Source organism: Sander lucioperca, chromosome 9 (assembly GCF_008315115.2).
Source record: "Sander lucioperca isolate FBNREF2018 chromosome 9, SLUC_FBN_1.2, whole genome shotgun sequence".
Taxonomy (NCBI): domain Eukaryota; kingdom Metazoa; phylum Chordata; class Actinopteri; order Perciformes; family Percidae; genus Sander; species Sander lucioperca.
Genome location: NC_050181.1, coordinates 16,297,318 through 16,325,204, shown reverse-complemented (window position 1 = coordinate 16,325,204; position 27,887 = coordinate 16,297,318). Strand labels below are relative to the sequence as shown.

Below are 27,887 nucleotides of genomic sequence, written 5' to 3'. Positions count from 1 at the left end.
TGTATGTTTGTATGTGTGTGGAAGCACCAGAGACACAAAATAACACAAAAAAGTGATTTTTTTCACAATATGGGCACTTTAAATATCCAGATAAGGGTGCTAAACAGTGTCCACTTTAATTTGGCTGACACCTGTCTTATAGGTTTCAGGCTCAATTTGTACAACAGGCCAGCCAGCGACGGCAAGCAGCTTTTTGTGGGGTCATCCTTATGTTCCCCGGATCCTATGTTCTTTTAGAAAAAAGGTCCTATGTTCCCCGTTGGGGACGCCCCTTTGGAAATGAACTGTGAATGAACGTTCCCCAGACCCACTCAGTTACAACTGAGAAGGGTCTGGTGTCAACCAGGCTAACAACAGGCTAATACGACAGATCATGTCGTTCAGTATCCATCCACAATCATTAAATATAAGCACGTCAGCAAATACCCATTGTTTTCATTGTCGACCAGTCAATTATTTGGCTTACTCTATAAAATGCCATTACCAAACCCAAGGTGCCATCTTCAATTGTCCAACTGTCCTACAATCCAACTGTCCTACATCCAAAAATATTTGGTTAATTAGCATATAAGACACGTGAATGTTCCTCTTTAAGATATTGTGACTTGGCAGGCACAGGTATTACTAACAATGGCTTCATTCTACTCCAGTGTCCCAGTAAGTGAATACCAGGACCCCAACACTGAAGCAGCTAAATGGAATTCAGCCATCATTCATTTTATTATTTAAACCTGTGCTTTTTGTACTGCGACATGTCAAATTGTCCTCTGTTAAAATAATTTAAAAAAAGGCCTATTATGGCTGTTTCATAGAGGTCCCTCGTAAGAAAGGACATCCTTAGAACATGTTGTTCAGACACAGCTGGGAACATTTTGTTCCAAATTTAAAGCACCTGACCGTTCCTACCTTTTTAAATTCAGAGCTTGTGGGTAAATCATCAATTCTGGAAACTTGCAACATCTTCAGCTGATGAGTTGATCAAACTGAAATGAGAGCTGGATTACATTTAATAAGTGATTGCAAATTGCCATTTAACTTTTTTTTTTTTTTTTTTTATATAGAATGAAGTTGGATAATGTGAATGCAAATGCCATTTAGCAGACATAGCCTGGAGGAATTTACCGCATATGGCTTTGACATTTCTCTGAATTTCTTTTCTTACTTCCTCCTTTCGAAAAGCACCAGCTGATGAGCTCTGCGTTTTCATGTATGTTTAACCATAGTACAGTTTCCTGAATGTAGAAAATGCAGAAATGAAAAGCCCACTGAGATGATCTCAAACATGTTTGAGAAACATTTTTAATACAAAATACTATTTTACAAAATAGAACTGGACTTTACGGTAAAACTATGAAGTGGGGACAGTCCAGCTCACGGCTCTTCGTCGTGTCCTCCTCCACACCATCATCTTTTTCTACTCGCCACAGTCCAATGAAGCCTGAAATCCTGTTTAAAAATAAACTAACGATAAAGGATTCAGGTCAGAGTTTCTGCAGGAAGCGCAGCACCAGGTCTCGCAGTGTGGTACGCAGCGGCTCGTTGTTGTCACAGACGATGTGTGTCCCGTCCTCCTCCAGCTGAATCAGTGTGTCATCTGCCTGCAGGTGCAGAATGTGTCCGTCCGCTGTCTCCTCCACTTTCACCTCCGTAATACCGTGCTGCAGGGGGGCCAGATAAATGCACAAAACTTATTTTGGCAATAATTCCACATAAGTGTAACTTATTGTGGGCAATAAACCCTTTTCTGATACGGAATTAAGTTTTAATAGTTTTTCTGCATGCCATTCAGCAATGGACACAAAACTGTTACGGCCTTTCATTTTTTTTTTTATATCTGCTGTGGTAAAATCACGTTGGCAATCATCTCCTTTGGGAATACTAAAGCCACAGCGAATGAGAGAGCAATGACAAGGAGACAAAGTACAGTAAGTAAAGGTTGGGGGGGGGGATACAGCAGAGTATTGTGATATTTTCCATGGCAATAATGTATCAGTACACGGACGCAAAGTATCAATCTTTTAAAATATAAATTGCACATAAAAATTCCACTTTTTGGTACTAGAATAATAAAAATCAATTGCCTTTTCAGTCCGCTAGATGGTGCAGTTGAGTTCTTTTTTTTTCTAGTGAGAAATGTATCTTTTTAGATAAAGCAGATATTGACTAAGATTTTCTATGGGAACATAATTTGAATTTAGAAAAAAAGAAAAGTAAAATAAATTGAAATATATCCCAAAATACATGTTTAAAACTGTAATAATATCGTGTTGTGATGTAAGTATTGTGATAATATCCTATCGTGGGGCCTCTGGTGATTCCCACCCCTAGGGCAAAGTAGAACAAAATGTAACTGTTGGCTGTTATAAAAACAGCATTGAGGTTCCTACGGATGTCAGCAGGTTTCACACCTTTTGCAATGTGGCCAGAAAAGCTTCCAGGGGCACCGCTCCACTCAGCAGGGGTTTCGGGGCCAGCACTACTGGAGGTTCCTCCATTACCCGTTTCCTCTTCTTGCTGGGAGGCACTGGAGGGGGTTTGGGCACCGACTGGCAACACAGGAGTGGAAAAACACACAATTTTTGCTTAAGTTAAGCACATTCATATACATGTTTTGTGGCACATTTCCACAAGACTCACCTGTAGTGTGTGTTTGTTGTCCTTAGAGTGCAGCACTGCAGACACAGTTGCCATGGAAACGCCAGGTTTGATCTCAGAGGGCACCAGGGAGTTGGCCAGCTAAGAAAGGAAGACTTAGACTTTTAGGCTTAAAAATTGGCCTCCTGTGCTCTGACAGGAGTGAATATATATTTACAGAATAGATTTCGATCTTTCATTCCGACAGGTTTGCATACACCATATGTCATCGTCTCCTACCAACAAATGAGAATTTAAAAAATGCACTTACTGTCTGTTTCCAAAGGTACTGATTTATTCAACTGAACTGAATCTATTAGGTCCTTTTTAACCAGACAAGTTGAAGAAGAACATATTCATATCCTCATGAGTTACTGCTCTGATGAGACTCACCTCAGGCAGTATGTAGACCCGCTCATAGCGGCGTCTGAAGGGCAGGTTGAGAACAGAGCAGCGTCTGTAGGGCATGGGAGGAGGCTGCAGCTCCAGCATCAGATCAGAGCGGTGGGACTGGGTCAGGGGAGGCTGGGTGTACTGCTCCGGACACACCACATGGAGGGGCTGCAGCAGGGACAGACAGGAGACAATGATCAGCTACACATGGCTGAAACAGACATCTGAGGGGAGTAGCTTTAAGGCTGCGTTCAGACAGGGAAAACAGCGATCCAGCGTTTTGCCGCAGGGTTGTGCGGTGAGGGGGAATGTCAATGAAACGGCCCATTTGTTTGACACCCTGTTGTGGTCTCGACTTTATATTTCACAACTACTGTTTTCTGTCAGATAGTTTATAGATCTCGACGTTCCCGACCGCACTTGAAAGCAGCTTCATTTCCCGGAGAAATAAAAGACGAGCGAGACAGATCGACTCGGCTTTTACACATACTCCTCGACAGTTCAGTGCTTTTGTTTCCCGTTTTAAAACTTTCTTCTGGTAGCAATAGAGGCGTCGAGGTTTCCCATTTCCTGTACGGGACTCTCGCACCGCCTCAAAACACACAGACAAGCCTGATCGCCGGTTCCATGATTGGCCACCGCAGCGTGACGTCGAGTTGCGTTTCTCCAAAAGTTAAGTTGGCCTCAACTTCTTGCCGCAGGCCCGCTGTGTTTTTTTTGCGTGTCCTCCCTGTGGCAAACCCCTCCACACCCCACCGCAGCCTATACTCACTACCCCCATTCAAAATGAATGCAAAGACCTGCATTTTTGCCACACCGTCCGACAGCCAACGCCAGCTGTGTGAGAGCCCACTTACACACATGACTTGCTGAGCCATGTTCTGGACTGAGCCTTCTTTACTGAAGATAGACAGGACTAAAGGAGGGTTTAAATTAAGGCTGCATAGGGAGTTAAACTTCTCAAAACTGTTGCTAGTCAATGGCAATAGAGGAGAAAGGGACTGAGTCACTTTGCACCATGAGGAAAAAAATGTCAATAAAATGAAAAGGTGATGTTTTGTGATACCTGGTTTTAAATAACTCAACTTCCACTGATGCAGAACAAAATATTAACATGACTATAAGGGACATATTGTCAGGGTATGGAGGAGAATGTGTTATTAGGTTTTTATTATCCAATCAGTCTGCATAGTCTAGAAATGGCTGAGCCAGAAGTCCTGAGAGGAACAAAACCTACATGTTCAGCTGATGCAGCTCGTGAAGCTCTGCGGTCGCGTGACCTCTGCCCGGACACGTGTGGTTTCTTCTAACACCTGCCATCATTGTTTTGGAGATGAAATTGAAAGCCTGCATCACATTAACTAAGAGATGGGGGACTCTTTTAGCCTGATGAGGCTTCTGTTTTTTTGGGGCATATGGTGGCTACTGCTCTGACATTAGTAGAGCTGCAAAGAGTAATCCGTTAGTTGTCAACTATTACATGAATCGCCGACTATTTTGATAATCGATTAATTGGTTTGAGTCATTTGTTATGAAAAAAAAGAAGAAAAAAAAAAAAAAAAACATTCTAAACATTCTCTGATTCCAGCTTCTACAAATACTTTTGTAGCTTCTTCACTCCTGTGACGGCAAACTGAATATCTTTCAGCTGTGGACAAAACAAGACATTTGAGGACGTCTTCCTGGGCTTTGGAAAACACTGTTGACGTTTTCAGATTTAAATCGACAATGAAAATAAGCATTAGCTGCAGCCCTTGACATTAGCTTAGCTGGACTTTTGCACGGGTAAAAACATCCAAATGGCCAGTTCAACTCGGCTGCTGCTTCCTCGGGAGACACAAACGGACGCTGTGTACATAACAAAAGATTTTGAGACAAATATTTAACTCCAATTAAAAAGGTCTATCTTCTGCATCAGTTCATTTTCAAAGTTAAAGTGAGGATTACTAATTATCTGACAAACTGAATGGGGTCTATTTATAGCAGACGATATTAGGCATTTTCCAAACTATCGGTATCGGCATTTATAATGGCCGATAAATGAATATTTAAAAAATAAAAACGGACGAAACACCCTTCAACCATGTTCTGAGTGTTGGCGTGGCATAGTTTGTCCACCAGAGGGCGATCTACAACGTCCCTGTTGACAACACTGATTTTTTGTGTTGTTATTGTGTTTTTGTTCAAAAGGACTTTAAGTTTCATATCTTAAGTTTGTATTTTTATACATTTTATTTATCAGAACTTTAATATATTTTAATGTTCCTCTGTTCTGTTGTGACAATAAAACAATTTTTTTGTTTTTTTTAAACAGCATTATCATATTATTTTAGTGAGGACTCATAAATAACTACAAATAACTAATGTTAGGGAAATTGGTTTATGTTTTGTTACGCGTTTCTTTAAAATACATACTCGGCTGATATATCGGAATATCGGATTTTTAAATCCCCAACAATTTGTATCGATATCGGTCGGGCTCTAATTTATAGCAACCATTTATTAACTAAAGTCCCACAAGTCCACTACATGCACATAGTGGACTTTAGTTTGGTTGACTACATGATGAGTATTGATAAGATTACATCCTACAAGAATAAAAGGGTTAACTGAATCCCTTGCAATTAAACCATCTATTTGCCTGTGCAGCCTTCCAGGACTGTTGTGTTTTCCCTCCTGCTCTGCCCTGAGTGCTGATCTAATATTGTTCTATCATCTTGTTTGGGCCTCACTTGTTTGCATGCAAAATTGTTTCCATTCTCCCGTTCTACCCACAGGACTCCTACTGACTCTGACTGGTTTATTTGCTTGTTGAACAGTTCTCTTTTACCAGTGTTCCGTGTAAAGAAAACCCCCGAGGCAGCCCTTTCGTAGCTAGACAATCAGGATATTTTTCCAGTCATTATGTCACTCTCTTTGCCAGTTCGCAACCTCACTTTTAACAAACAATGTTCCCTCTACAAACTCCCTGTTACTGCAGGTGCAATCCATTTACTGCTTATTTGATTCAGACTTCACATTCATCCCACACATCAATAAAGTCGTTCAGTCCTGTTTTGTCTATATTAGAACCCTCCTTCTGCTAAATAGCCTCAGGAAGGAACTTCTTTTGGTGGAACATGTATACGTTCAAAAGTTGTTTTAGTCGTGCAACAGAAAACTGAGATTGGACAGATTGCAGAGATCTGAGGAGCAGTAAACCATAGTCCTCATAAATCAACCGAAGTTTAGACTGCCAACACAAAGGAAGCGGAAGGTACCGGACTTCTGGCCGAAAAAGAGGGACGTACGGCGAAATATCCGGCGGCACCTGAACAATCCCGGAAGTGGAACGTTGTGGATATAGACTAAGTTTACTGCAACTCTCTTCTAACTGGCACCAACCAGAACTCACTCTCTGCCTCCAGTTGGTCCAGAACTCAGCAGCCTGTCTGACGACATGACATCACTCCAATCCAAGATGCACTTTACTGGCTCCATGTCTGTTTTAAAATGAATTTCAGGATTTTACTGAGCTCTTTTAAAGCCTGTCAGGGTCTAGCCCCCAACTATATCACTGAAATGCTGACCACAAATGAGCCTGTTGGCAGCCTTAGATCCCCGGGCGAGCCTTTCTAATTGATCTAGAATCGAGACTCCAAACCAGAGGTGATCTCCACCAGGGCACCTTGGCTTTGGAACGACCTGCCCGAGGAGATAAGGCTTTTTATCAGGGATGCACCGAATCCAGAATTCGGCTTCGGCCGAATATTGGGCTTTTTGATGGGGTTCGGTTTCTGCCGAACCTTAGAACCTTAGAAAAGGACAAAAATACACTGCTGTGGACGTTGTTTACTTCATTAATGCGTTTACTGTGTTAATGGACTGAGGATGGGAGTAGGATTCGGTATTCGGTTTCGGATTCGGCAGAATCTTAACCAGTGGATTCGGTATTTGGTCGAAACCCCAAAAATCTGGATTCGGTGCATCCCTACTTTTTAATCGCCTTTTTACCCTATCATCTGTTAATTTATTTGTATTTTTCTCATTGTCATTTTACTGTCCTTAAAAAGGTGTCCCATCTTCTCTTTTCACTATTATAATAATATGGCAGATAATACAATAATATTATTATAATAATACTATTATTATTATTATATTTCTCTTACAACTGGCAGTAATCGGTAGAGAAAAAGTGCTAATGGTACATTTGTGAATGGGTTGGTAACATGACAAACAAGTGTTGACCGCACCTGGACTTCCTTGAGCAGCTTTGAGACTTGGTGGAAGTTGAGCCGCGTGTCAATGGGACAGTAAACACACTTCATGGCCAGCGGCTGGTAGGGAGCCAAAGCATCCAGGTAAGAAAAGTCTGGCTCTGGTGGTAGGAAAGAAAAGTCACAGAGGATTGTAGAAGCTTTATACTTTATATTTACAGCCCAACATCCTTCCCTTCATGTCTAGGGTATGACATGGGAGTGCTTGTAATGCAGCTGTAGTTACCAGTAAAGATGATGGTGTTGAGGCCGGATTTGCCCCACAGCTCCATGAAATGAACCACGTCACCGAAGCGCAGAGAGGGGTGACCGGTGAACACCACGCACGGCTGACGGAACTCACTGCTGAAGTCTCCGTGGATACTGGGGTAGTGCTTCAGCTTGTTGGTTTGGATCAACTGAAAACAACAACATGGGAGTTGTAAGAATGAAGTCTACATTATCGTTTCCTGCATGTTCTCTCACCAGCTCAAGACATCAGTAAAAAAAAGCCAAAGCCAGCATCTAGCAGCACATCACATGAATTAAGCTGCTTTGCCACCACTTTGACTGTGACCATGGCCATTTGTGCTGTGAAGAGTACACTAGGGCTGGACAATATGAGGAAACCATGCGATATGCAGTAACGTTGTTGAATATTGCGAGTAACGATATTACTTGCGATAAATAAACCAATATTAAAGTGGGTACTCACTCAGTTCTGCATTTCTGCTGCTTTCAGTATTCTGCTCAAATACAACAAATTGCTCATTGAATTTAAAAAGTCCCGCACACTGACCATTACGCAAGCAATAATTTATTTAGAAAAATACAACATTTTGGTCTTAGACCTTCATCAGGTAAATTCACACATTCACCTCAACCATAGCCTTAAATAGTTTGGTTGACTGACCAGGACCAATCAGGTCCGGCTCTTGAATGACGTCATTCAACAATTTCTACTGATATGTTATTTCAACAAACACAAAAAATCTCTGAGTGTCTTCCGCAAAATGTGGCAGCCTTTCACGATGATATTGCGAGGACGATAAAAAAAACAAAAAAAAACACGATATATTGTGCAGCCCTAGAGTACACACGTACACGATGATTCACTGAGGATGGCTTTCCTAACAAATCACCGTCTTCTGCTGCTCTATTCACTGACAGTGCCCAAAAAATAAAGCGTTGTTTATTGCCCATTGTTTGTTTTAAGACAACATATATTTCAAGTGATTCGTGGCTACAAACATGTTTTTATTTAATGACTATTCTGATAAACGGTGCCCTGTTCTACCATTGTATTTGACTGATTCAAAGAGTTTCCCGAATGTAAAATACTGTCCCAATGCAAAGGCTGATTAATAATAACGTGTAAATGAAAACATAAGGATTTTGACATGTATTACTGGGCACTGAACTTTAATATAATTAGGGGAATTGTGATTGCATGGTAATTTCGGTGCTCATTTGCTAGCAGAAAATCAGTATTTCTGAATATCCACTATGTCTTAAATGCAGTGCCGTTCTTCACTGGTGCGAGACACAGCAGCAGGACTCACCTCTGCATGAGGGAATGGAGGCTCTGGAAGATAAACCTTTGATTGCTTGTTGTGGCAAAGCCTAAAAAAAGGGAAACAAATCGTTAATCTCATCAGAATATCCCAGAATGATCCTGGGGAACAATCAGAAGGTGGCTGAGAACAAGTACGGTGTCATGTGACAACAACTCTCAACAGCCTTAGCCAATCAGCAGTATTGTTACCTCCGCTAAGGAGGTTATGTTTCCGGTTCGGTTTGTCCGTTTGTTGGTTGGTTGGTTTGTCTGTCAGCAGGATTACGGAAAAACTACTGGCTTGATTTTTATGATACTCATGATACGTATTAGGGCTGTGCAATTAATCAAATTTTGAACGCACTTTCGATATCAGCTCCTCACGATCACAAAAACAATGTAATCGAGAAAAATTATTATTTTGCACGTTACATTTTGTAAGTGATCTCTTATTTTGTCTTGTGTTCTGAAGGGGAATTCAAAAGGTAAACGTATGAAGGGAAATGTCACAGTTCAAGGTGTTTTGTTTCACTGTTTTAAGTTCAGCAAATACAACATCATTCTGAAAGCCAATGAGTAATCATGTTAAAAAAAAAAAATCGTGATTTAAATATTGACCAAAATAATTGTGATTATGATTTTTTCCATACTTGTTCGAAGGGTGTAGAATGGGCCAAGGAAGAACCCATTACATTTTTGAGCAGATCTGAGTCACGGGGCGGATACACAAACTAGTTTTCACTTTCGTCAACATTGCGAGATGGCTTGTCGTTACAATCGGATAGGTTTCACTGCATTAACATTGTGAGATAGGGCATGCCTTGGCCTCTGCGCTCTCCGAGTGCCCTTCTAATATACAATTGGTTTTTGACTGTATTTACATGCTTTCAACTAACATGAAAATCAAGTGAAAACCCAACAGTTTCACAGAAATGACAATTTTCCGCAATGCACCATTTTGGCAGTAAAGTATAATCAGTCGGCACCAACAACAGTAAATGTTTGACACTAATCAACCCTTATATGGGCTGTTGCATCTGAACAGTTGTGAATGAATAATAAATCACAGGCAAAAAAAATTACTCGTTTTATCTTAATCCATCACCATATTTGTATCATTTTCTTTTCTTTCATTGACCGTTTCCTTTCTAGGTACTGTACAATGGCAGATGTCTATTCTATTTCATTTTTAACAAACAGCTCCTCACCACTCAGCGAAGATCTGAGAGAACTCCAGCGAGCTGTTGGCGACGGGCGAGATGAAGTAGAAGGGCGTGGTCCCCAGGTTGGCGCTCTCGATGAACTGGTACAGACACTCCAGCAGGTCATATATCACCCCGGACGAGTAGCACGGCACTAGCACGTTGCCTCCTGCTCGAATCGTCATGGCTACGGGCACAGATTAATAATAAGAAATACATTAGAACACTCAGAATCAGCAGAGACAATGCGATTTACTTTATATACACATGAAAGAAAATAGAACATGAAAATATTGAAACATCGTCAAGCTTTAACACAGTTTACATTTCACATCATCCGGTACATTTGGACCTACCAAGGTTGCTGCAGAATTCTCCCAGCATGCCGTCTGGGTTGGCGGTGGGCATCTGGGTGAGTCCTGTCAGAATCAGAACATCGCTGTTCTTAAGGGAGCTTTGGTCCATCGGCTTGGAGAAGAGAAGAAGAAATATTTTATAACAATATCACCAGCCCTGTGAAAGAGGTCTCAGTGAGTTTATTATAGTACATGACACAGCTGGGTCAGAAAAGAGCTCGTCTTTCCTATTTCGTCTCTAACATTTGCTACAATGAGTACAGAGGGAGTTTAAAATAACTGACAAAAAGTGATGGTTGAAAACTTACATACAATAGGAGGGTTTATATTTTCTTTTTGGAGACCATTTAAGAATCTGCCATGTTCATTAAAATGCAGTCCCCCCCCTCTCCCCCCCGACCACAGTATTTTCACTCACACACACACGTTTGTTTCACTATCTTTGTGCAATATTTGTTGCCTGAGTCTGATTAATCATTAGACACACACACACACGAGAAATATTAGCATCACATTCTTGACCATTGCAGGTTTTTCCCAGGTCCTGTGTGTAATTTCATCTAGCGTCAGGCCTGTTTTAGACCTACCTGTGGATGTGTGGTGAGGAGGGACGAACCCGACACATAGGCGACTTTCTCGTGATGAGACTGGATGATCCAGTTGGAGCTACCCAATGAGTAACCAGAGCTTAACGGGGAGACCTGTACAGCTCCAAACAGCTCCTTGAGACAAAAAGAAGTAAGAGAACACAGAAAAACAGAAAGGACAGACACAGGTATTTTAGTAGAATGTAGAAGCAGAATAATAATCTTGCACTCACAGCGTGAGAAAGGATCCTGACAAACTTAAACAAACACTCTATTAAAATATAAACCACACTATTTTCTTAGGGCTGGGACGATATGCTTTTGTCCCGATTCAATTCTTTCACGATTTGTATTGTGATTTTCATTTATCGCGATTCTAGAATTGATGGTATTGAGTGTTGCGATTTTTCGTTTTCCTTCTTTAACAAAAGCAAAAGTTAAATAAATACACTTCTAAAGACAATATATCATGAGACATTTCTAAAAACTAATTGTTTTCTAAATAGAATGCACATCACATGTCTGTCAGTCTGACATTTATTTCATTTGTAAAGAAGTACATAACATGGATTTTTTGCATTTTCTGCTCTCGGTCTGTTTTGCTGGAAACAGATATGATGTAGTCGCCGTCGGCGTTATCGTATAAACAGAAAATATTTAGGAGAATCATTGGTAAAACTCTGATTCTAGAGAAAAAAATAATAGATTTTAAAATCGTCGCAAAAAAAGAAATCACAATGCATATGATTTTCGATTTCTTTTTTTTTTTTTCACCCCTACCTTTCCCCTGTAGTGTTACTAAAAAATAAGAGGAATGCATCCTATGTATTATATCTACACTGTGCAGTCATTGTAAGAGAAAAGTAGCCTGACAAGCCAGACCCACATCAAGATGTTGGGTCTGGGAACTCACCATTGGCAGGGCTCAATCCGAGGGGCGGGATAAACGGTTGTCTTTCAAATTCCCTCTGCACTCGTAGCCAACCAGAGCAACGCTAGTTGATAGATTAAACTTTGGCCAATCACATCTTCCTTTTTTAAGAATGACTTCAGTGCTTAACTTAAGTCTTCCAGAGTCGCGGCTAAAGCCGATTCGAAAGGCTGCTGTTCGCCAGCAGCAGCAGCCATCTTCTTTGTTTTCAAGTAGCAGGGAATTCACGCGGAGCCGTCGCAACTCTGCCGTCCTTATGTTAAGCCCGCCCACCGACTGACTCTATACACGATGTGATTGGCCTGACCAGAATTTGGTTTTTCCAGCTCGCAAGCCAACGGAGAGACTGACCCTGGCTGCAAATTACATTTGCTGCCGCTAGGGTGCGTCTAGATTTCTAGGCTAAGAGAAAAGCGGTTCTTACCACTTTCTGTGAGTAACCCACAAGCTGCACTTTGCTGAGGGCCGAGTTGACCTCCTGCATGCTGTAGCTTCGTTTCCACGTCCACACATCTACTGCATCCTTCAGCGGCCCAGGGAGCATCCTAATATCACCACATGATATACAAACGATATGTTAAACGCATCTGTTGACATGTAACTGAAAGTGAAATGAAACTGCATGATATAAAGATGCTAATTAAAACCAAAGCAGGAAAAGATGAATAGAGAGACAGAAAAACAGACAAATTACAGGTAAACGGAGTACGAGATTGTGTTTAGTACGTCAAAGTGTTTGATTTTAAAATTTAAAAAAAATAATAATAATGGGAAATTGAAATTTATTTCAAAACATACATTTTGAAATAAATATTAATAAACAACTACCCACAGATACTATTCTTTTTGTATGTTTTCTGTTTTTTTTCCAACAGTTGTCCTACCTTTGTATTTCCTTATTTTTCCAGCAGGTGGCTGACTGCGCTTTGGGAACTCTCTCCATGAACTTCACCAGTTCCTCCATCAACAGTCTGAGGAGAATAACAGCTAGAATCAGCATCAGAAACCACAGCCAATGTTTTTTTGGGTTTCCAATACAACATAAGCTATGCCATTACACATCATTCTTCAAAATACATTTTTTTTTTTTTTTAAAAAACACAAAATTAAATTGAAGGTTGTTTAAAATGAGGGAATTCCTCCCATCTAGCATTGAGATCATATATTGCAATCAACTCTCTCACGCCACGCAGTTCAAAGTACGTATTACAGCTACGCTAGCCTTCACGCTTCAAAAAGCCGGTCTGTTGCTCTTTTCAATATCCTTTTTATTTTTCTGAAGAAGACGACTCCTGTTCCTGAAATTTGGATTTTGAATACGTGTGGTCCTCCATGTTTCCTTCTTCAAACTTGCCGGGGCCGGGAAGCGACGATACCCATTTAGCAGCATTAGCAGCACCAGTGAGTTTATTGTGTGACAGCGAAAACACGAAAGGCGTAGCAGTATGTCCTGTATGTCCCTTACTAGCTAACGTATTTCAAGATGGCGCATGAATATGGAGCGTCTACTCCAGTTCATGCAAACGCAAATGTAAAATTTCAAGCCAAAAGGAATACTTGGAATTGATAGTGATGGTAAATATTCATGAAAAAGGACAAGTTTGTCAACGGGCAACACAGATTTTGAGAATGAACAACTAAACACGTTACACACTGGACCTTTAAGACCTATGGCTATCTATTTTTTTTTTTTTTTTTACAAAACCATGATAAAAATGAAAAAGACTGTTTTAAAATAACATGCATATTTCCTATGAATTAACATAAAAACAATATGAGGAAGTTGAAGTTCCTTGTATCTCCTTACCTGCCAATCTGTAGGGTGGGTTCTGTAGCATACACCGTCCCAGTGAAGCCTGTGTGTTCAGTGATGTAGGGCAGGGCCATCATACAGTGGTAGTTGGAGATCAGGATGACATCAATGGTAGATAGATCCAGCAGTTCTCTCTGTAGTTAATATAAATGGGAAAGGTAAGTTTATTTAGACCAAATATGTATTATTATTTTTCAGTAGAGCATGCATTGGAACTTGCATTTGAATTACTGACATATGGAAGTAATAGCAATAACTGTGGCAATAACACAGTCAGGAAAGGTGAATGGAAAGTTTGAGCTGGTACGTTGGTGTACTCATACAGTCAAAATGAAACCTACTGATGAACACAAGTTAAATAGGCAGGCTAATCTCTTGGTTCCCTGTCCTAGACATGTTAGCATTATAATTTCCTGCAGCATAATCATTCGTTTGAAGCATTTCACTCAGTGGTGTAGTCTACGTGATACGCAGGTATACGCAGTATACTCACTAAGAAAGCTCCAGGATTTCCATATACCCACTTAAAAATGCGCAATGACACACAACAACATACTTTCCATTATATTTTTGACATATTTTGAATTGTCATGTGTTTTTTTTTTCTTTGCATAGGCTAAATAACAGGTATTTTAGCTGTGAATTGGTGCATAAAAGTGTATCAAAATGCAGGAAATGAAGTATTTGACGCTCAAAATTTTGCTGGGGCACAACACCCAGACCCCACCCCCCCAAAGTGCCATTCTGGCCCATACATATACAGTACAGTATACCCACTACAATACATTAGACTACACCACTGATTTCACTGATGTCTAACGAATGTCTAAGTAAAACGATATACTGAATGTGTGGCAGCGGAGTTTACTACCTCAGGGAGACAGAACTCTGGCTGTGAGTCCACAAACACTCTTCCTGCACACTCCTTCAGCTCCTGGAAAGATGGAAAGAACTAGTTTGTTTACTTTTGTAGGCCTTCGTCACAGACAAATCTTAATGCATATACACCTAATAAACAGAAACAATTTTAGGTTATCACGCAAAGTAACAATCAAGCACAAGTTGAAGTTCAGATACAGGTGAAATACTCAGTGAATCAAATACAACAGAAACAGCTTCTTATACCTTCTCCAAGTTTATTGTTCCATCCTTACAGACCCAACTAGGTAGCTTGGAGAGTCTTGGGCTGGGAAAATGAACGAAAGAAGAAAAAGTCATCGTGATTTAGAACAAATCCACCACCCATAAATGAATGAATAAATAAATAAATACATGAAGCCTCTAACGCTGATGCCAGGGACTTACCTGTGCACGAGAGGAAGGGGCAGGAAGTTGAGGACAGAGGTGGTGTCCAGCCCACAGTCCAACATGATAGTGGTGGATTTAAACTTGAGGACATTGCAAGGCAATGTGGGATGACCAGACAGACAATACTGAGATAAGGGAGGAAAGAAATGAGATACACACGTGGAAACCACATTACTGTGACAACAACAAAATACATGACAGATACAGAGCAGAAGCTGGATAAACAGGGCATCACATTTTACAGGCGGAGTCTGTAGTCTGTAGGTCACACACACAGCTGTAACGTTGTCTCATTGCAAGAACAAATTGCACTCACTGGGAACTGCACACACATTAAATAGTTCACATAGCATGGCATATCTGTTAGCTGCCTAGTTAACAACAGTGGATGAGACAGGACCAGACCGGGCTATTATAGCTGCTAAGCTAACATAGTAACGTTATCCGAGGTATCCTTAAACGATTTAGTAACGTATTATTATCGTCAGCCGGGGTTGACTTGGTTACAGTAATTATGCTTACAGTCTGTTAACTCACCAATTTCATGTTTAACCCGGATAAATTAGTTATATTTAGTCGACTCCGCTAAAACGGCATCCTTCTCTAATGTTTTTCGCGACTCCGCTGGCTTTGTTTCTATGACTTTTGACCACTACTGCCCTCTACAGAGACGGAGTGTTTCTCCAACAGCACAGCTGATACAAGTAGGCCAAATAGTGAACAAAATAGCACGCTTTGGTTTGTTTGTAACTGCCCTGAAAGGAGTGCTGTGCACTGTGCTTCACACAAATATTTGCCAAAGCGTCAATAATTGTTGTCAACAAATGCACGTGCCTATAGAGTGCATGGCTGTCGATCACATTCCTTGGCTCTAACTAGAGCCATATGTAGACAAAGTTAACCCAGTTTTATGAGGGACTTTGGAAGACAGTAATAACGACGCCAATACTGTGACTATGCTGATAATATGAGCTTGGTAGCCAGTCCTTTACTATTTGGTATATAGGTTAAATAAACTTGTATTAAGTTTACGTAGGAAGTTGTTTTTAGACAGCCAGTTGTCGGGCGACTGTTACGTGCGGCGAAGTGACCAAACAATTTCTATTGACCACTCTGGTTTAGCCCTTCCCATGCTAATAGTGGCTTGTCACACCAACACTGTCATCTACACACCTAACTAACCACTCCCAAGTGACTTGTACCGGTGCATTTATCTAAGAAATTCAAATTAGTTACGTGGTAATGTTGCGAAACTGATGTAGTAACATTGGTACCTAACAACTTCCGTATCTCCGGTAGGTCTCGTTTTTTGTGAAATAGTTATATTTTGTGGCAAACAGCTAACGTCTGTTAAAAAGAATATTTCGCTTTTGAACTGAGGTCGATGTTGTCTCATGGAGGATTTGTACAGTTATTAACCTTCGTCAAGAGTACTTGGGCAAGGGCAGGTAGGGGCTGAAACGCCACATTTTTATTGATAGCGTAAATACACCATTCTTTAACAGCTATAGCTAGTTGAAAACAAGCTGTTTACGTATGGTTGTTAAACTTAAGAAGTGAACTTCGGCACACATCAGTGATTATTAACCCCCGGAGTATGTCATGTTCAAGTTTCTAGCCTAATCACTACTCGGTTAACCTTACGCCGCTAACTAGACCCAGCATGTGAACAAGTTACATATCTGGGTTCTTGCTTAATCAAACATGGAGCATACAAACACTCAATATTCATTCAAAAGAAGATAACAGCATACTTGTTAGTTGACAACAATAAACTATAATTTCTCATACATTAACAAAAGTAAAACTCACTAATAATAATGTGGGGGGAAAGGGGAAAAAGCATTGTGATACTGTTCAATCAATTAAAGTGTTCAAATTGGAGCTGTATTCATAATCTGCCATCAGCAATCAGTACAGCATTTAGCTGTACAGAAATAGTCTGATTGCCTGTTTTTTTTTTGCCAAGTCATGTTATCCCTGTGATGACTATGCACCTTGATAGGTTATTGCCACTGCTTCCTGTCAAGGATGATTGTTTCAATCGAACAAACAAGCGTCTCTGTATTTGACAGACTTGAGGAGGTACACACTCGGTTTCTTCGCCATGGGGAACTCCTGCAGTAATCATCTTGGGATCCCTCCAGCCAAGGGCCCTAATGCTGTGGGCTGCACTGACTTCATGATGGACCACACTGCACAGGTAAAAGCTAAGGCTGAACGATGAATCGTTTTCAAACCGAAATCGTGATCGGAAAGAGCGTGATTAATCAAATGTGCAATATTTAGTTGAATGTTTTGGTGTAACATTTAGTTTATTTTTTATTCCTCTTTTTATTATTAGATTTACTGTTTTTTCATAAGCTAAATGCTGGAATAATGTTACATAGCACAGATTGTTTGCTAAAATGTCCTATTGTCAGTGGATTTTATTTAGTTTTACTTTATTTAACATGATCGTAGAAGGTGCAACATGTAGATGCTGCTATTGAACTGAGGCATATAGCAGACATTTCAGTTTACAGGAAAGTATGGATATTTCTCTGGAATTATTTTTTATATTATAACTTTAGTTTTTGTGATAAATGTTCTGTGTTTGACTGTTCAATGTTCCATGCTTATTAAAAGAAAAACACTTATTGCTGGCAGTTCATACCTATGTTCTCATCCTTACATAAGAATTTAGAGCAGTTTTGATGGTGTCTCATGTTATAAAGCTCCATGACATGTTTAATCTGTAACATAGTGAATATTCAAGCTTTAGCTAAACTTTAAAAAATCAAATCGAAATCGTATACGCAATATCTGGCCAACCCGTTTAGATATAACGCTAAAGGAGACTTTTAGGGTCAATATCAACGCCAAAGAAACCTGACCAAGCGTCCGTATTTTACACAATGGGAGTGAGAATGCGTTGATCTGGCAGAAAAATCGTAATTTTTTCCCCCCAAATCATTCATCCCTAGTTAAAGCACAAGCACACATCTAACCACAGAGCATATGTTAACTTGGTCTGTACGTGTAAATGTGTAACTTTTGATTTAGATAGATGAATGATGAATTTGCTATGCTTTGAATGGGAATGACTGTAAGTAATGTAGCAGAGGCCTTCCTTTCCCTAAATAAAATAAAGTGAGAAATTAGAAAAAGAGACACATTTTGAAATGGGGTATATTAACTAAATAGAATTACTTAAATTCATAGTTTATTTTGGTTAACTATTATAATGACAAAAGCATGACAATTTGTGTGAATGTGTAATTGACTAAAACATGATACACGTTTACACCAGTCCATTCCACATTATGTTACTCACACAATTAACAACCAAAAAAGGCTTTCCTATACAATCCATAAAATAACCCAGAATATCAGCAAGAAAAAATAAAGAAGAAAATAACAAAATAAGAAAAAGAAAAAAAACGTTCTCATTGTGAACATGAGAAATATGTTTTATCTAGAATGCTACTGAATTTCAGCACCGTTTAAAGCCACCGTACATTAAAAAAAAGAATGTAAAATGGACAAAGGCAGCATATCTGGCTCTATGCTGTACTGTCATAGATTACAGTTAATCTAGCAGCTATAAAACTGTTTAGTCAGCAGCAATGAGAAGATGATCAACAGTTCCATTACAACATTCATTAGTCACTCTCGCAGCAGTTCAGATAACCGATGTTTTTTCATAAGCTAAATGCAGTTCAGCGATGATCAGAAGTGTTTCAAAGTTCAGCATGAGAAAGAGACACAAAAAACATATAATCACACGCGTTTTGTGAGCAGGATATTTGGGAGAGTTAGTATTTGTGTGCTTAATTCTGCATTCAAGCTAATTCAACTTGTTTTCTCTCTTTTCTGTGTGTTTGCTTAACAGGGCAGCTTCTTCCGGCTTTACTATCCTTGTCAAACGACTGAAAAAGCAGAAAGACCAGACTGGGTACCGTGCAAGGAGTATTTTAACGGTCTAACGGACTTCATGAACATCAACAGGACTCTCGGTGAAAAGATTTTCAACTACCTCTTTGGTAATTTGACTCCAATTCCTAATGTGCAGAACATTTCAAATGTGTTTTACACCTCTTTCCTCTACCATACTACATGTTTTTTTGTTGCATGTTTTTGTCCATTTATCACAAATGTTTATTTATTAATTACTCACTCAAAATGGTCCAGAGTGTTTTGAATGGCTTCCACTCCTTCCAAACAGACGTTGGTCCCCCCCTCATTTCTATACAGTGTTTAAATCATCTTAGAAATAAGGCTGTAAGTGGCCGGGTTGGTTCAGTGGGTAGAGCAGGCGCACATATACCGAGAGGTTTATGCCTCGACGCAGAGGTCCAGGGTTCGAATCCGACCTGTGAGGATTTCCTACATGTCTTCCCCCCTCTCTCTCCCCTTTCTCACCTAGCTGTCTTATCTAATAAAGGCGGAAAAGCCAAAAAAATTATCTAAAAAAAAAAAAAAATAAGGCTGTAACTAACGAATATTTTCATTGTTGATTAATTGGTCGATTATATTCGCGATTAGTTGTTTGGTCTATAAAATGTCCGAAAATGGTGAAAAATGTGGATATTAAGTTAACTGTCCTAAAGAAGTGAAGGAACCAATACATATTCACATTAAAGAAGCTGGAATCAGAAAATGTTGAAACTCAAACGGATTTTGAAAATAGTTGGCGACTAATTTAAAAGTTGACAACTAATCGATTCATCTTTGTAGCTCTGCTTAGAAACTGGCTTGTGCCATGTCATTTGTATTTTTGTTGTCAACGTTGTGTTATTGTTGCACTTTCAAGTAACATTGCCAAGCAAGAATCACTTTGACAACAATGAAAGCAGAAGTGGCGCCCACAACAGTTCTAAATGACCTTACTCTGGTGAGTTTCAATTCTGCAAGACAGGTTCATGTTCACGCTGTAGAAATGTATGGGTACCAGCAGTTGCCTGAACGGTGCCTGAATCTATAACACGACATCAGTCATTTTAAAGTCTCTATAACGTCTAGTAAACGGACTAAAATTGTACAAAAACCATTGTGCTTTTAAAAGCTTTTATTTTGTCATTTGTTTGTTCCAGGGTCCTTCAAGATTCCAGCCTCCTTGGATGCTCCGTTTAAATCAAATGTCAAATGTCCCGTAGTCATCTTCTCCCATGGCCTTGGAGCTTTTAGGTATACACAGTACCTTCTAACACTGCTACAGTACTAACTCTTTATGAATTGGATGTTCTGCTCACTTCTCAGATACTACGAAGTTGTCATTTAATTGTATCTCCTTGGTGTTTCCTAGGACTTTGTATTCAGCTATATGTGCAGAGTTGGCCTCGCACGGCTTTATTGTGGCGTCCGTGGAACACAGGTATTTATACAAGATTTATTTTATTTTTTTATTAATTACAGTTGGCTTTTAGCTGAATCTTCATGTTGATGTCAGCATTTATTTCATTAAAACAGGAAGCTTTTTATAGCAGGGTTGTTGGACATATACTCCAACTGTAGGCTGACAACATGCACACTGAACATTTGAGTGTTTACGTGTATTAAAAGTGATCCCGTTCTTCATAATGACCTTCTTTGTGACCACGCATAGTGAGAGAAATATAGCTTTACTGTTAGATGATATTTTGCTGAAGTTTTGAGGAGATTCCAGTTGACTGTTAGCCCGTCAGACAGTAATAACAGAGGTCTCTTCTACGAGCGGCTGTCTGTTTATCTGTGGAGTAGGAGTGGAAAGGGTGTGCAGACAATGGTACGAACCAGGTCATCACATTTCTTTTCAGTGTAGACACAAGGGGACCGTACGAAGATGAACATAATGGCCACAGCTAGTCCGTCACTCGTGTGGGTGGAAGTGGTATCCCTGGTTACAGGCTAAAGCCACAGGGGGGAAAAAAAAAAAAAAAAAGGCACATGCTAGTGTTGTGACCGAGGCCACACAGCTGTGACGTGAGACAGCAGTGATGGTCAGAGGTCAGTCCAGTCGCTCAGCCAGCTGTGCTTTTGTCACGCAGTCACATTGGTCTGTTTAGTCCGTTTCCACAAAAAAACCACGACAGTCTGGAAGAATTTCAATTCTATTAACTGAGCTCCTAGGAAAAAAGGGCATTCACTTTGGCAGCGAGTGTGAATGAGGACAAACACAAGCTCGAGCCCGGGTTGGCGTTTGAGTTTGTGTGAGAGATGGAGAACTTGTAGTCTATATCCTCGACGTTCCACTTCCGGGACTGCTCCGGTGCCACAGGAAATTCCGCCAGATGTATGTCCTTTCACCGATGTCCGTTTCCTTTCGCTTTCTTTGTGTTGGCGTTCTAATCTCCGGTTGATTTCTGAGGACTATGGTTAACTGCTCCTCAGATCTCTGCAGGGTAAATCCAGACAGCTAGCTAGACTATCTGTCCGATCTGAGTTTTCTCTCGCACGACTAGAACTACTTTTGAACGTACGCACGTTCCACCAAAACAAGTTTCTTCCCGAGGCTATTTTGCAGCGGCTCTGTCCGGCGCTTAGCCTCAGTGACGATTGTGATTGGTTTAAAGAAATGCCAATAAACCAGAGCCCGTTTTTCCTCCCATCCCGGAATGCTGTGTGGACTAGCCAGACCCTCCTCTGCAGCACTGTGGAGGAAGGTCTGGCAAAGAGAGAACTAGTAACGGAAAATCAATACGCAGGTCACATGACGTGATTCGATAACGTGATAGGCTCCGCAAACACAGATGCTAGATAAGACAGACTTCAATTCCTACTTGAACACAGGAGCGGTTTAGTGACGGAGTATGGCCCAACAGATCTTCTCAGCCCCCGACCTGTGACCTCAAGTTTTCCTCTTGTCTCATCCTACCAACAACTTGTTTCTGGAAAATTCACCACATTGTTAGCCTGTGCTAAAAACCCAAAATTTTCCTAGTAACATAAAGGAAGTTATATTCATCTCAAATTTCACCACATTGTTAGCCTGTGCTAAAAACCCAAATGTTCCTAGTAACATAAAGGAAGTTATTTTCATCTAGTTGCAGTGAGGTTTTTTCAATTTGCTTTTTTGTTTTGTTCAACTAACAGTCTAAAACATTAAGAATTTCTATTTCAATTCATATCTGACAAAGAAAAACAGCGAGTTGAGAAGTGGGAACCAGACAGTTAACAATATTATAATTATATATTACTTTTCTTTCTAATTTTGCAGCATTGTGCGTTTCTTTTTTTAATGCAGAGACCAGTCGGCCTCAGCCACGTATTATTTTCGTGAGAAGACCGAGTCAGAGAAGGCAAACAAGAAGAATGTGCCTAAAACACCTGGCTCGGCTCAGGAAGACAACTTGGTAAGAGAGTGGATGTACTACAGGGGTCTGAAGCACGGAGAGAGAGAGTTCCCCCTCCGAAATCAACAGGTAAGAAGAATTTACGTTTTGATTGGGCGCCTGTGCTTTGGGAGCTGAACCCGATTTGCCCTGTTTCTCTACATAATACGAGTCAGCAGTCGTCGTATAAAAGCTAAGAGGTGGAGACTTTATTCCTCTTTTGGACAATGTGGGTTGTAGCTGGAATGCACACGTCAGTAACCGATATGCTGCATGACACCGATGTTCCAATGTAACCACATCCTTGTTCCGTCAGCGTATTCTCTTTTTTATCTTGGTATGTCATCTATGCTGTCCCATCATTTTTTAAATAATGCACTCCATTAAATTGGCTTTGTTTTTTTTAAAAGGCTTGGATTTATGTGGCAACGTGGCAATATTTAGCGTTTCCTTTTCGCCTTCTCGTTCCTAACCCGTGGGACTCCTTTGTGTCATTCCCAGGTGAAAAAGAGAGCAGATGAATGCATTCTGGCTCTGGATAAACTCATCGAAATCAACTCAGGGACACCAGTGCAAAATGTTTTGCAAACACAGTTTGACTGGACGACGTTGGAGGTAGTATAACCTGTACACAAACCTTGGTCTAGTTTCACAGAGATCAGATTGTTTTTTAAAATTTTTTTTATTAAAAGCATCCAACAAGGCAGCACCACACAAGATTTAGTGACAAAACAATGACAGTATAGAATTTTGAATAAGACAGGAAGCTAGAGATAATACAGGTTGGATCATGTCCGAAAAAATGGGAACATAGGGGTATTTTTGTGTTCTAGATCACAGTAGATAAGTTGTCATTTGTTTAGCGTAGCCCTTTGCAAGTCTCCACAGGGGAAATTAAACCAAAAATAAGGCAACAAAATGGGAAAAACGTCTTACAAATCATTGTAATCTAATTCTTTCAGGTGTATAACACCGCCAACTTCAGGTAAAACTAAGAACACTTTTCATTCATGAGACGTTTGAATGACAAAATGGTTAAAAAGCAAGTACATTTTTGTAACTGCAATTACAGGACAATTCCGGCGCAAAATGAACCTAGGGGTTAATAACAGATGTGTACCCACTCTATTGTTCTCTTGGACATGTTTTCATGCTAATCAAATGTGTTTGTAGCTTGAAATAAGCTAGCGCGGACCGCTGATTAGCTTACAACGCTAGTATTCGGGGCACAGGGAAAGTAAAAACAAATCGCTATTTATACCACTAAAAAGGCTCAAAATATCACCACACTTCAACGGTAGCATAATGAGGGTCCCTAAATGTTAACCGAAGCATTGAGAACATTGTACGTGTACGCACAGTTTATTAGAAAGACAGTAGCTCCCAAGACGGCGGCCGCCTGTATACGAGAATGTGACTGTCCATTTCCTCTCTTCTCCTGGCCAACAGAACTCCATGGATCTGTGTCGGATAGCAGTGATGGGGCATTCCTTCGGTGGAGCAACAGTGATTGAAGCTCTGTGCAAAGAGGTTAAATTCAAGTATGTGGCTTCACAATGTACATCCAGATCTCAACGATCATACAGTATCCCCTTGTTTCAGAGAAGCAGGAATATGATACAACATTGTTCTCTTAAAGCTATAGTGCGTAGTTTGTCTCCCCCATGAGGAATTCTAAGTAACAACCAAACTTTTGGCACGTCCACATGATACAAGCCTTCCGTGATCGCGCCGCGGCCCCCTCCCCCACGCAGTTGCTAGTAGCCAAGGAGGACACGGAGGATTAAAAAAAAACATGGACTCGTCAGAAGAGGTCATTATCTTCACTCGACTTTCTGCGCGGGAAAGTCGGCGGACGCCACAATCTTCTGAACATAGCCGTACTGAGAAATACAGAGAGAGTTGTGGAGCTGAAAGTCTTAATTAGCTTTGTAGCAACTCATTTGGTAATGTCTTGAACATAACGCACGTTCACTAATATTAAACGTTACGGACTAAAGCTTTAAGGGGAGACACTTCAGCTGGAAAAATATTTTAAATAACATATCACCATGAAACTTCCCCACTCGATTACTTACATGAAGACTTTTTTTTTTTGTATTTCAAGTTTTCAGAAAGTTTGTTTAAATATGCAAATGAGGCATTCGGTTGTTAAATATGTGCTCATCTGCAGATCAGAAATCTGAACATTGGATAAAGCCAGGCTCAAAAATTCTTGTTTAATTTTGTTGTCATGTTAGTTAAAGGTTTTTACCGAGGGAATTTTGGAAATCCCTTTATCACTCCATAAATTAGAAAATAGTCAACAGCTGTGTTCGGCATGTTTTAGGTATAAAATGTTACATAAATCAGTCTATAAATGATCTATGAACAACCCCCTTTGTGAAAACCTTCAGAATAAATAAAGGCAAAATGTGCAAAATGTTGTATGTGCTACTGAAGTGGAGATTTCTAGTTCAGAGTCTGAGAAAAACTCATTTTGACAAACGGCCTTTAAATATATGGATTGTAAAATTCAGACATTTTGAAGACACTACAGGTGACTAGGGTTAACGTTTTACCTGACGGATACCATGACACTTGCCCAGTTGATCAGTGACATTAAGACAATTATTTTCTTGTATTACGTTTTCTGAAATGTTAATGTTTAAATATGCAAATGAGGCATTATCTAATATCTTAGTATTATATCTAATGCTAACTTTTGGTGAATTTGGGAGAAATCTACAGGCGCAAATAGACAAAGTGAAGTAAAATATACACCTAAATGTGTATTTTAGAAGTTTTTTTTCCACTAGTCTGAAAGAAGACATGTTATGGAAGCAAAATAGCCCAAAACCTCAAAATTGAAAATGTTTGTGTGTTCTGTAGTGTCTCCCTTCAAATGATACATTTACAGTATTTTTTGCAAAAAAAAAAAAAACCTTTCCTGAAAACTGTCTCTAATCAGGTGCGGCGTAGCGCTGGACGCCTGGATGAACCCTCTAGATGACGAGATCTTTCCCCGGGTCAAACAGCCGATCTTCTTCATCAACTCGGAGAAGTTTCAGTGGGCGGGGAACATCAGCCGCATGAAGAAGCTGGATTCAGCCGTCATCCAGAGGAAAATGATCACCATCAGGTACAACGGACAGAGATAACGTCGGGTCGTGTTGATTTCGATGGAAAAAATTCCTGACTTTGTGGCGATGTTTCCATTCATCAGAGGCACAGTCCACCAGAGTTTCCCAGACTTCACCTTCCTGACGGGCAACTGGATCGGCAAGCTGATGAAGCTGAAGGGAGAGATCGACCCGGAGCTCGCCCTAGACCTCAGCAACAAAGCAACACTAGCTTTCCTGCAACGCCATCTTGGTAAGAACAAGAAAGCGCTCCCAATCGCTGCCACTCATTTCTATTATCTCGCCGGTTTATCATAAGTCTGTTATCATTTGTTAACCCTCGTGTTGACTTCCCGTCGACCACGCATCTTTTTGTCATTCTGGGTCAAAATGAAAACCTTTTCCAACACTTTTGTGGCTTTTTGACGTTTGAAGCTTTTTCCGAGGTCTTTCGATTTTTCTTTTCACGTTTTTGTTATCGTTTCTGAATTTTTTTCTGTCTTTCTGAAGTTTGTCACTTTTTCTGATGGTCGATTTTTTTTTAAAAGTTTTGTTTTTTTCCCTACGTTTTTGAAGCATTTTTATCACTTTTTTCAACCTATCAAATTTTTTTCAATTGTTATAAAATCGAATTAAATACCCAAATTAATTGAAAGTATTGAACTGATCATTTATTTTACACTAAAGAACGTTGCATGGAACCATCCATGTTTTTTTTTTATATATATATATATATATATATATATATATATATATATATATTTTTTTTTTTTTGACAATTTGTTGAAACAAATGCACATTTTTTTAATTCTGGACTTTGCAGGTCTAGAGAAGAACTTTAATCAGTGGGACCCTCTGATTGACGGCCAAGATGATCACCTCATTCAAGGAACTAATGTCACTTTCCTTCAGTCTGCCATCTGAACCGCGTCATGTCCTGCAGCATGTAGCTGGGACCGCCTCCTGCGTGGGAGTCAGCACAACGTTCCCTAAAATGTCAAGCCAGGCCTACTTGGCATTTCAAAAAAAACGGAAAAAGGAAAACATTTTTGGAACTAGAGAAGATCATCTCTACGTCATCAGCAGGATAGATTTCTTTTCCTTGACAGATCACAAGGCCTGAATGTTGCTGAACACTTCTGTTCACTGTTCTTTACTTACTAGCAATTTCTCATTTTCATCTGTGAGTGTATATGAACATAATGTTATTTCACACAAATACTGCACGTCTCCAAGGCTGTTACGACCTCCAGACAGAGACGAGCTACACTATGATTACAGTTTGATTATGGAACAAGACCTATAATGAGAAATGTATCCAACCAATCAATGTGATTGAATATGATCTGATATGAATTGATTGATTCAACAGAGGGGCGGCTACACAAGTAAACCAGCATCATTAAAAGCTTCCAAACACTAAAAGGTTGCATTGCGACAAAATGCGCCTTAGCTCACAGTACTGCTCAACCTGCGTCAGACCTCTACTACTTTTCTACACCTACCGTCTGAAATATCTGCCATGACAAAAATTGAATAAATCTGGTTTGTATACAAATACATTTTTTGCTCATTTATTTAAGTGGCTTCATCTTCCAGGTTTGCTTACTCATTGTTAACGTCTACAATACTACAGGCTTACAAACTGCCTTGATAAAGAACTGTTCAGTGTAATAAGGGCAGTGTGCATCGTCATCCATTGACGTTTCAGAAAATACTTCTATAAAAAGGCTTTAAGCCTGGAACCAAGCCAACCAGCTACACGATAAATAGGGACCATAAGACGTGATTCGGCAAAAAATGTAGATAAACAATCGACTTCAGTGGTAGCAGTTCACTAGCCGCTGCAGGTACTGTAAACATTTCCATGGTAACGGCGAGTTTCACCAACCGGACGTTGCCGTTACACTTAGGATTGTAGGTAGTGTAGTACATGATATACAGACTTGTGGCTTCTACAGGGGCATAAACCATCATTTCACAACCTCGTAATTGATGGTAAGTCTACCTCGGATGGTTTAGACATTATGGCTAATAATCAAAATCCTTATGGAGAAAATGAATGGGATTTTTACTTCCAGAACTACACTGTTAAGCTCTATTGAAAAAGTTTATTGTGTACCAAATATCTTCATTCAGGGGACAGTCAACAAACCACATACCTTTCACCCCAAACAACCACCAGGCAGTAGGGTTTGGCATCAAGAGCCGATTCCTATTTGGAATCGTTTTAAAAATTACGATTCCAGTGGAATGGTTTCTTTATTGGAATCGTTTGGAAGATTTGGTTGCAAATCTGATCATGGGTTCCAAATTTAACATGCACAAGTTTTGGTTTCCGTAGCGGCCAGGCGCTTGTGTTGCAGCCGTGGAGCCACAGTAAGCGGCGCTCTAGTGTGGCTTTATTTAACGTTGAAAAAGCCCGGTAAAACTGCAACCCACCATTGAATCAAAATAAAACGTTCCGGTTATTTGTGAAA

At 40.0% G+C, this 27,887-nt stretch overlaps 2 protein-coding genes across 3 annotated transcripts; one reads left to right on the top strand and one right to left on the bottom strand.

Annotated features, from left to right (window-relative positions):
* Positions 1 to 1,262: 1,262 nt before the first annotated feature.
* ints9 (integrator complex subunit 9) lies at positions 1,263 to 16,101 on the bottom strand. Its single transcript, XM_031295430.2, has 17 exons — positions 15,552 to 16,101; positions 15,012 to 15,139; positions 14,832 to 14,892; positions 14,578 to 14,640; positions 13,701 to 13,840; positions 12,778 to 12,864; positions 12,318 to 12,438; positions 10,963 to 11,097; positions 10,376 to 10,487; positions 10,026 to 10,206; positions 8,825 to 8,885; positions 7,510 to 7,681; positions 7,260 to 7,384; positions 3,028 to 3,195; positions 2,638 to 2,736; positions 2,409 to 2,546; positions 1,263 to 1,658 (listed from the first exon to the last, which is right to left on the bottom strand). The coding sequence occupies exons 1-17, from the start codon at positions 15,558 to 15,560 to the stop codon at positions 1,482 to 1,484; spliced, it is 1,977 nt and encodes a 658-aa protein (XP_031151290.1). The 5' UTR covers positions 15,561 to 16,101; the 3' UTR covers positions 1,263 to 1,481.
* Positions 16,102 to 16,143: 42 nt separating this feature from the next.
* Positions 16,144 to 26,964, top strand: pla2g7 (phospholipase A2, group VII (platelet-activating factor acetylhydrolase, plasma)). 2 transcript variants are annotated; one of them, XM_031295432.2, is made up of 11 exons: positions 16,144 to 16,309; positions 17,090 to 17,217; positions 18,889 to 19,039; positions 20,090 to 20,183; positions 20,302 to 20,370; positions 22,219 to 22,396; positions 22,808 to 22,921; positions 23,756 to 23,847; positions 25,257 to 25,427; positions 25,512 to 25,660; positions 26,231 to 26,964. In XM_031295432.2, exons 2-11 carry the CDS (start codon positions 17,122 to 17,124, stop codon positions 26,329 to 26,331), a joined length of 1,215 nt encoding a protein of 404 aa, XP_031151292.1. In that variant the 5' UTR covers positions 16,144 to 16,309; positions 17,090 to 17,121; the 3' UTR covers positions 26,332 to 26,964. The 2 variants fall into 2 exon arrangements, with proteins under 2 accessions (XP_031151292.1, XP_031151291.1); XM_031295431.2 differs by having other exon boundaries at positions 16,203 to 16,462.
* Positions 26,965 to 27,887: the final 923 nt, after the last annotated feature.